Genomic DNA, 10717 nt, shown 5'->3' on the forward strand with positions numbered 1-10717 from the left:
TTTTATGAGTACATAAAAAGGGCGGGGTTCTAACACGCTGGACATTCCTGAACAGGTTGATTAAAATATATAAAAAAGGGTGGAGCTCTTGAGGCACAGTGGTAATGTCCCTACCTCTGGTCCAGAAAATCTGGGTTTAAATCCCAACTGCGCTAAAGGTTTGTCATTGCATGACCAAGTAGGTTGATTAAATAACTACTGAAAAATGTGTTGCTGGAAAAGCGCAGGTCAGGCAGCATCCAAGGAGCAGGAGAATCGACGTTTCGGGCATAAGTCCTTCTTCCTGAAGAAAGGTTTATGCCCAAAACGTCGATTCTCCTGCTCCTTGGATGCTGCCTGACCTGCTGCGCTTTTCCAGCAACACATTTTTCAGCTCTGATCTCCAGCATCTGCAGTCCTCACTTTCTCCTGATTAAATAACTATAAAGGGAGAGCTAAAACAAGCACTGGTCTTTTAGAAATAGAGACAGGAGAAATTATGAGAGAGAATAAAAAATGGTAGCAATACTGATGAATATTTTGTAGGTCTTTCTTTTCAATAGAAAACACAAGTTAAATATCAGAACAGAGGACAAGCTAGGGACTTTATAATGGTAAGTAAATTAATTTCAGCTGAGAAAAGGTACTGGAGAAACTGAAAGAACTAAAATCCTATAAAACCCCAGGATTGAACGGTCGACTTTCCAGTGTTCCAAAAGAGGTAGCTGCAGCCAGAGTAACTGCAATTTCCACGATTTTCCAGAATTCTCTAGAGTCTGGAACAATCCTAGTGACTTAAAAGTTAGTAAATGTAACAAAGCAGGGAGCAGGAAACAGGAGGCTGCAGGTCAGTTAACCTGATATCAGTCATTAGTATTGTGCTGGAATCTATCAAGGCTGTCTTAACAGTGCACTTAGCAAATCCACATGTCTCTAATCTATATCACTGATTTAGGAGAGGGTACTGATTATGTTTGCTAATGATACAAATTCAGATGGGAATACAGATGGGACACAGAAATATGGAGAGGTTCACCGAGCAATTGACAAGGTGACAAGGCTGTATCTGGGGAAACAAAAGTATTTGAAACATTGTTTCCCCAAGCTGGTGAATCGAGATCAGAAGGGCACAGTTTCAGGAGAAGAGATCAATTATCAAGGGTTAAAACATAGAGAGGTTTCCATTTGGAAAATTCTGACAGTGTGGAACTCTTTCCTATGGAGAGTTCAGTGTGCGCCATCACTGAATAAATTTATTCCCAAGAGAGAGGTTTGTACTCTCAGGGAAACAAGAGATATGGGGAATGGCAGGAAAGTGGAGTTGAACACAAGCATAGTCATGATTGTATTAAGAAGCAGAGCAGGCTCCACGGGCTGCATCTTTTCTCTTATTTTTATTTATGTTCTCCAATCTATTCACGTTAATATAGTCCTACATTCCTGGACTGATTCTTTTAAAGCTTTCCTGGTTCTCTCCAAATAAAATCTTCACATCCTTCTTACAACATAGTCCGTAAGACCATAAGACATAGGAGCAGAAATCAGGCCATTGAGTCTACTCCACCATTCAATCGTAGCTGACAAATTTCTCAACCCCATTCTCCCGCTTTTTCCCTGCAATCCATGATCCTCTTGACAATGAAGATCTCTGTCTTAAAATATACTCAATGATGTGGCTTCCATAGCCTTCTGTGGCAATGAATTTTATCGATTCACCACTCTCCAGGTGAAGAAGTTTCTGCTTAACTCCATTCTAAAGGGTCTTCCCTTTATTCTGAGGCTATGCTCTCGGGTCCAAGTCTCTCCTGCCAATGGAAACGTTTTTCCAACATCCACTCTGTATAGGCTGTTCAGCTTTCTGTAAATTTCAATTAGATTCCCCCTTCTAAATTCCATCAAGTGTAGACGCAAAGTCCTCAAATGTTCCTCATATGTTTAGCCTTTCATTCTGGGGATCAATCGCGTGACACACCTCTGCACCCACTCCAGGGCCAGTACATCCTTCCTGAGGTATGGGACCCAAAACTGCTCACAATACTTTAAATGTGGTGTGACCACAGTTTTACAAAGCCTCAGAAACATTCCTGCACTTATATTCTAGTCCTCTTGAAATAAATTCCAACATTGTACTTACTACTGACTCAACCTACAAGTTTACCTTAAGAGAATTTTGGACTCTCAGCAAATTTGCACTTCAGATTTCTGAATTTTCTCTCCATTTAGAAAACAGTCCCCAGAATTGGACATAATACTCCAGCTGAGACCAAAATAATGCTTTATAAAGGTTCATCGTAATTGTTTTGCTTTTGTATTCCATGCCTCTATTAATAAAATCCAGGATCTCTGTATGCCTAATTAACCAGTTTCTCAAAATGCATTGCCAACTTGGATGACTTGTGCACTGTATAAAACATCTGATCCCTCAGCATCTGCACTTCCTTTTGAATTGTATTTCTAACTTTATATTGTGTCTCCTCATTCTTCCTACCAAAGAGCATTCACGCTTGTGTGAATTAAACTTCAGTTGCTGTGTGTGCGCCCATACCATTGGCTTATTTATATTCTCTTGAAGTCCATCAGTATCTTTTTCAGTTCACGAGAGTTAAAACGTTTGGGATCTTCATTTTGAATTTTAATTTGTGCTCCGCACACCTAAAACACTAGGTGACTTGTAGACATGTCTATTAGGTAGTTCTTTATCAAACATCTTTTGGAAGTCTACATGCAATGCACCAAACATATTAACGCTGCTGCCTCAAAAAACTTCAAACTAGTAAAACACAATCAATCTTTTAAGATTCTGAACTGGCTTTCCTTAAATTTCCACATTTGTCTAAGTTATGACTAGTTTTGTCCTTTTTCCCCCCACCACAGCGGTTAAACTGTGTGACCTGCAGCTGCTCAACTAACCGTTACACTTTTGAACAGTATGTAATATTTGTGATTCACCAGTATCTGAGGAGAATTGAACAATTATTGACAGTGCTTCCACCATTTCCATCCTTATTGCCCTCAGTATCTACAGATACAACACTTGAGGTCCGGGTGATTTTAAATACAATTAGCCTTTCTAATTTCTCTTATGAGGCTCTGTCTCTTCCATTCCATTGTGCAGCTCTCTTTCTTCTAATGTTACATCCTTGATCCCCCTTCCAAATTACTTTAAACTCTGCCCAACAGGATGACACATGAATACTCCAATTCGCACCCTCCAACACTATTGAATAATCAATATAATTCCAAAACCAAAGTCAGAAGAGAGGGTAACTGAGTCTTACCGATATTGCAGGCCATGTGCTGCTGTTGGTGATGGTGGTGCTGCTGCTGATGGTGTTGCTGGTTTGGCTGGTGCTGCGGATGTTGGTGCTGATGGTGCTGGTGGTGAGTGTGTTGTGCGTGGATCTGATGTTGTGCCAGTTGCACTTGTGTCCCTCCCCCACCGCCTCCGAGGCTGCTGGCGTGGCTGTTGGCCAGACTGTTCTGTCCGCTGTGCGGATGGGTGCTGACAGTACTGCTGGGAGAATGCTGGTAGGAACAGGATGTGTGGGTTGGCTGCGATGCCTCAGAAGGCAGATTAATCATTCCTATGGAAAAAAGATTGAATATCAAAACTGTGACATTCTTGCACAAAAACCATTAATCATCCTGAAATCAAATAAACACTAAACAAATCCCCACGATTTTGAGAAAATGACAATAATCTCAAATGTGAACATTAATTCACTGGACTATGAATATCTTTTGCTCCTATAAAATCTAGGTAAATGTTTTAGTCTCATTGAGCAGGTTGTAAAGATTGGGTGAAAAAAGATGAAGTGAAACAAGTAGTAATATGAATCTTTGCTTCACGAGCCTATTTTATATATTTAGCAAGTACAAAGCATTCAGAAGGATATGGTCCTGGGAACAAATAAGTTACAGTCGATCAGTTCCTTCCATCTTATTAAGATATCAACAGTATGGATATAGGGCATGTAAGATAGCGTACTTGGTATTTAGGAAAGACAGGAAGAGATAATTTGGAGAAATACACAATATTCTAACATAGAATTGCTTTCAATCTATATGGAGGAGTGTATATATCTGCAGGGGAACCAAAGTCACAGTTTATCTACATAAAAATAAAACTACGTTAATCTTAAATTAAAATTACAAGTCCTTTGTAAATTGCGCAGGAGTCAGTAATAACAGATATGAAACACATGGAAAAGTGACATATACTACACTAACACAAATGTTAGAAAATAAAACTACGGATAGCCATGACACAATGTTAGGACAGGCAAATTTAGATATTTTGGTCACAGTACAATTCCAAGAGTTTGAAAACATTCCTTGCTTTTGAAAATAAAATCTTACAAGCTGCAGCACAGCTTTACCAACTTATTACTCTGGGCCACAATCCCAATTTTTTGCACAAGGGTTATACTGCAATGTTGTTATATGCCGAATCAGAGAGTGATTTGTTCCTGCACATCCCACCTAGCATGTCACCATGGTCATTTACTAACAGCTGGCACTTTCTCCACAGGAAAGAAAGATATTTCAGGACTATCAATTCCATTAATAATGCCTTTTATTTGCCTTATGAGTAACCACCTGATAACATGCACTTTCTTCCTTCATAGCAGAGCAGCAGAAGGAGAGCAAATAGCACTATATCTAGCTCAGTCAGCAGCTGGAATAAGCTGAGAGGTACCAAGAGATTTATAAGGCTGGCTTTCCAAGGGTAGCAGGTACATGCAAGCTATGACACAAACAGTTCTTAAATGTCAAAATATTATTATTGCAGAAAGTAGTTAAGGTCCCAAGTTAGATGCAGGTCTCTGCAAATGCAGATCTGTTTCTCTCAACATTCATCCACATTCTTAAAAAAACCAAGATGCAACATTAACTCTCTTTATCTTTCAAACACTCTATATCTTTTCCAATTATTGAGAAAATAATAAGACCCAGGATTATATTTTCATGTGTGCAAATACAAAGGAAATATTACATAATCACAAATCATCTTGGGTTTAAATGTTTTTGATAAATGTTACATAACTCTATGTAAAATAATTTTATGATGTATATAATATATGCTATGTGTATAGAATGCATAGTGCAAGAGAACATGGGAAATAGAACACACATAGAATACATAATACACACTCACCCTGCTGGCTGAGGGACTGCTCAAAGACTGATTTATAAAGGCTACGGAAGGAGGCACTCAGATCTTCAAAGTTGTATTCTGAGAAGGGTGGCTTTGTGTCCCTCTCAGGGATGTTGTATTGCTGTTGCTGTGGTGTTAGACTCTGGGGAACTGAATCAACCCGGTTTGTCACCTACATAAATGAACACACATGACTCGGTACAGAGTGTAGGAATACGACATTAAATGAAAATTCAAGGTTATATATAGGAGCAGAGAAGCAGGCTGACATGGAGCTATTAAATTAAATATTAAGTTACATCAGATCTTATAATGCAAAGATGAGACTGAATGGATAGGATGAACTCAAGTACTAACAAGTGCTGAATTTTCCTCCAAACCACTACTCAAGAATAAAGAACTGATGGTCGAGTAATCTGTTCGCAATCTAACACAAAAAAGATTATGGATATCTTTTATCAAAACTCACACCTTTTAAAAATTATACCAATGATATTAAATAAACTTTTCTCTTCCAGATGTTAGCTAACCTCTTTGCATTTTTAGCATTGTTTTAAAGTCAGAAAGTCCTGCACACTCAGTTTTCCTTCATATTTTCTTATAGCTGTTTGTAATATGTTAAATAACTCTGGATTTTGTGTTTCTCATTACTTTAATTTATATAAAACGTGATGTGGTTCCACTTCAGTTGTAACTACACTTTATGGCTCAGTAATTACATTACACAGTTCCTAAAATTACTGGTATTTACAGCATAGAAACAGACATTTAACTTCACAAGTATAAACCAGCTCTTAAGTTCCATCTGAGCTTCTTCTCAACAAACTTCACCTTATACGCTACATGTTTCTAACCATTGTCCCTCGTACCTATCTTGTTCTTCTTTAAAGTTATCCATCCTATTCTGTCTCAACCATAACATACCTTAGCAAGTTTAACATTACCTGTGCGTAATTGTGGACAGAGCCAACATTATTCAGGTTGACAGAGGCTAGACTTGCATCAGACAGGCTGTTGTTAAGGCTGCTGCGAGGGCTATCACTTCCATCCTGATCCGGATTATATAGTGTTACCTGCACAAGCAAAAAGCCCATTATTTTTGAGGTTTCAAGAGCAGCATGGCGATGCTCCAACAAATAGCAAATGCACTGCACAGAGGCTCTCGAGGCCCACTTTTGCATAAGCTTCACGAACTGGTGTTAGATTTGAAAGTCTTGGAAGAAATACTAAAGGGGTGTGACATTGCATTGCTCTTCTTAAACCAACAGTGCAGCATAAAAGCTTCCTATCTATATCAAAAGGAAGCTTCTGTACAGTTCAAAGAACAATTACCAGAATGTGTTTTTACATGAAAGCATTAGCAGATGAACAAGTTGCTGCATGTAGTAAACTGACAGCATCAACTTGTTCAAACCCATATGTTCTGGAAAAAAAAGCTTTCCTTCACTTCAAATCCATTAACTCCAAATCAACCAAATCTCTTTGCAATCATTCTGGTTTATATAACACTACAGATTCAAACATGATACCTAAACTTTGATGTACTCTGTAATCCCAAAATGAAATGTGCTATCCACAGTAGACCACAAAGATAAAAATGATTATTAGATGCCACTTAGAACAGAAACTGATGGCCATATACACTTCATGGTAAGGTCCTACAGAGTGCTACTGAACAATGAGAGCTTGGAGTGCAGGTTCATAGCTCCTTGAAAGTGGAGTCGCAGGTAGATGGGATAGTGAAGAAGGCATTTGGTATGCTTTCTCTTATTGGTCATTTTATTGAGTACAGGAGTTGGGAGGTCATGCTGCGGCTGTACAAGATATTAGTTAGGCCACTGTTGGAATATTGCGTTTAATTCTAGTCTCTTTCCTATCGGAAAGATGTTGTGAAACTTGAAAGGGTTCAGAAAAGATTTACAAGGATGTTGCCAGGGCTGGAGAATTTGAGCTATAGGAAGAGGCTGAACAGGCTGGGGTGTTTTCCCTGGAGCGTCGGAGGCTGAGGGGTGACCTTATAGAGGTTTACAAAATTATGAGGGGCATGGATAGGATAAATAGACAAGGTCTTTTCCCTGGGGTGGAGGAGTCCAGAAAGAGAGGGCATAGGTTTAGGGTGAGAGGGGAAAGATATGAAAGACACCTAAGGGGTAACTTTTTCACGCAGAGGGTGGTACGTGTATGGAATGAGCTGCCAGAGGAAGTGGTGGAGGCTGGTACAATTGCAACATTTAAAAAGCATTTGGATGGGTGTATGAATAGGAAGGGTTTGGAGGGATATGGGCTGGGTGCGGGCAGGTGGGACTAGATTGGGTTGGGATATCTGGTCGGCATGTATGGGTTGGACTGAAGGGTCTGTTTCCATGCTGTATATCTGTATGACTCTATCTAGTTTGGTTAGTGCCAGGCTGCAGCACAGATAAAACATTTTTGTGCTTCAGAATGTATTGTCAGAGGCAAAAAAAAAACCTAGTACAGAATGCAGTGCCCTCTCTCAACAACTTATGCAACAAACTTGATTCTAAAAATTGTATAAAGCCATCCTGCTTCAGTACTAATAGAATTCATATGTAATAACAAACTTGCAGCCTGAGCTACTTTTAAAATGTTACACCAAGTGATAAGACTAACCACCAATAAATCATTTCAGCATTGGACAGCTCAAGATGCTTCCCCCAGACATAACTTATTCTGGAAGAAGAAACTTTTCCACTGTAACGCTAGATGTTCATTACCATTCAAGCAGACATCGAACAAAAACTATATATCTACCACTTAATGAAATTTTAGTGATAACATGGACCACTACTGGTTTAATCACACAAGTCAGCTTGAACATGAGAAATCCTGACTGGGTGACCACATATCGACAAACCTGAATGAGGTTATAAATAATCTTAAGGCTATGATGTAATCCCTATCGTAATGCAGCAATTGTTCTCAATTTGCTACTTCGGAGACTCATCATCCTTGATTAGCGTCTATATTCTCATACAATCTCTACCATGGAAACAGGCCATTTCACCCAGCGAGCCCATATCAACCATCCGAAAAACATCACACCCAGACCTAGCCCCCTACCTTATCCCTGTAACCCTGTATTTTCCATGGCTAATCCACCAGCCTGCATATCCCTGGACATGATGGACAATTTAGTATGGCCAATCCATCAAACCTGCACATTTCAGGACTATGGGAGGAAACCGGAGTAGCTGGAGGAAAACCACACAGGGAGGAAGTGCAAACTTCACATACTAGCAGTTCAGAGGAAGGGTCACTTGATTGAGATTTTTCTCCACAGATGCTGCCAGACATGCTGATATTTTCCATTTTCATTTTATTTTCCAATTTCTATTTTTGTCACTGATTTACAGCATCTACAATTCTTTCAGATTTTATTCTGGAATTCAGCTCTTGCGCATGTTTGATTCAAGGCTGTAATGAGGTCAGGAACTGTGTGCCCTGACAGAACCCAAATTGGACATTGATAAGCAGACCCTGCTTGATCATACTATTGATAACATGTTCCATCACTTCATCGATAAGCAAGAGCAAATCGATGGGGCAGTCAGCATTGTCTGGTTGGATTTGTTCTGCTTTTTGTGTACAGGACCTATCTGGGCAACATTTTACATTGTTTGGTAGATACTAGTGATGTAGTTGTACCAGAGCTGCTTGACGAGGGTGCAGCAAATTTTGGAGCACAAGTTTCAGTACTATTGCCAGAATGCTGTCAGGGGCTATAGCCTTTGCAATATCTAGTGCCTCCCAAATGGTTCTTGATATTACATGGAGTAAATCAAATTGGCTGAACATTGGCTTCTGAGATGCTGGGAATGTGCTGAGGAGGAAGAGATGGATTATTCAGTCCACTCTCCTGGCTGAAGATTGTTGTGAATGATTCAACCTCATCTTTTGCACTGATGTGCCAGCCTCTTCTATGATTGAGGATGGAGATATTTTTGCAGCCACCTCCTTCTCCAGCAAGTTGTTTGATTGTTCACCACCATTCATGAGTGGATGTTGCAAGGCTTGGATCTGATCCTTTGATTGTGAGTTCGCTTAACTCTATCACTTATTGCTAATGCCGTTTGGTAGGCAACTAATCCTATGTCGCAGCTTTATCAGGTTTGTAAGTACACTTAGTGCTACTCCTTTTGCACACTTAATTGAATCAGGATTGATCCCTTGGCTTGACTATAATGGTAGAGTGGGTGATATGCCAGGCCATGAAGTTACAGATTGCATTGGAGTACTATTACTTTGTTCTAATGACCCACAGTGCCTCATGCATGCTGTCTTGAGTTGCTAGTTCTGTTGATAGTCTGTCCCATTTAGCATGGCAATAGTGCCACGCAACAACATAGGGTACTATCAACATGAAGGCAGGACTTTGTCTCCACAACAATTGTGCAGTAGTCACAGTTGCATTGGCAGCAGGTGCATTTGTGTGGAGAAGGTAAAGTAAGTTTCTCTCTTGTTGGTTCCCTTACCACCTGCTGCAAACCCAGTCTAGCAGCGATGTCTTTTGTGACCCAACCAGCTCAATCATTAATGCTGCTGCTTAGCCTACTCTTTGCAGTGGACATTGAAATCTCCCACCAGGAGTACACTCCTAGCCCTTGATACTCTCAGTGTTCCTTCTAAGTGTGGCTCAACATGGAGCAGCATAGCATCAGCAGCCAAGGGCAAACAGTATGCAGTGATGAGGAGGGTTCTTGCCCAAGCTTCACCTGATGCCATGAGACTTCTTAGTGTCTGGAATCAATGTTCAGGATTACAGGGGCAATTCCCTCCTGTGTACATGTGCTGCCACCTCTGCTGGATCTGTCATGCCTTTGGGACAGGACACACCCCAGGGGTGGTGGCGTCTCGGGCATTGTCTGTAAGGTATAATTCTGTGAGTATGACTATGTCAGGCTGTTGTGTGGCTGGTCTGTCAGACAACTCTGCCAATTTTGGCACTATGACCCAGATGTCAGTAGGACTTTGCAGGCTTGACAAGGGTTATTTTGCCGTTATCATTTCTGGTGCCCATGTCAAACCCATGTGGTCTGTCGAATTTCATTTCTTTTTTGAGCCTTCATAGCAATTGATACAACTCAGACTTGCTAGGTCATTTCAGTGGGCAGTTAAGAGTGAACCACATAACTGTGGGTCTAGAGTCACAAGTAGCTAGACCAGATAAGGATGGCAGATTTCCTTCCCTGAAGGACACTATTAAGCTACTAAGTAGGAAGGGTGAGTAGGTTTAGATAAATTGGGGAACTAAGTTAAAATATATGGTGATACATAAGCAATGTCAAACATTTAAAACATTGCCTCATAACTTGCAATAAATATATATTCATAGAACATAGAAGAATACAGCGCAGTACAGGCCCTTCGGCCCTCGATGTTGCGCCGATCCAAGCCCACCTAACCTACACTAGCCCACTATCCTCCACATGTCTATCCAATGCCCGCTTAAATGCCCATAATGAGGGAGAGTCCACCACTGCTACTGGCAGGGCATTCCATGAACTCACGATTCGCTGAGTAAAGAACCTACCCCTAACATCTGTCCTATACCTACACCCC

The 10717-nt window shown here is 40.4% G+C and overlaps 1 protein-coding gene across 10 annotated transcripts in view; it reads right to left on the minus strand.

The window, feature by feature from the left end:
- The window catches only part of foxj3 (forkhead box J3), a 165747-nt gene that overhangs the window by 17604 nt on the left and 137426 nt on the right, over window positions 1–10717 (minus strand). For all 10 annotated transcript variants that reach the window (XM_043675672.1, XM_043675671.1, XM_043675670.1 and 7 more), the window contains 3 exons: window positions 6082–6210; window positions 5138–5309; window positions 3258–3563 (listed from right to left, as the gene is read on the minus strand). In XM_043675672.1, coding sequence (XP_043531607.1) covers window positions 3258–3563; window positions 5138–5309; window positions 6082–6210 — 607 coding nt within the window. The remainder of the gene's footprint in view (window positions 1–3257; window positions 3564–5137; window positions 5310–6081; window positions 6211–10717) is intronic.

This window comes from Chiloscyllium plagiosum, chromosome 34 (genome assembly GCF_004010195.1).
Source record: "Chiloscyllium plagiosum isolate BGI_BamShark_2017 chromosome 34, ASM401019v2, whole genome shotgun sequence".
Classification (NCBI taxonomy): Eukaryota; Metazoa; Chordata; class Chondrichthyes; order Orectolobiformes; family Hemiscylliidae; genus Chiloscyllium; species Chiloscyllium plagiosum.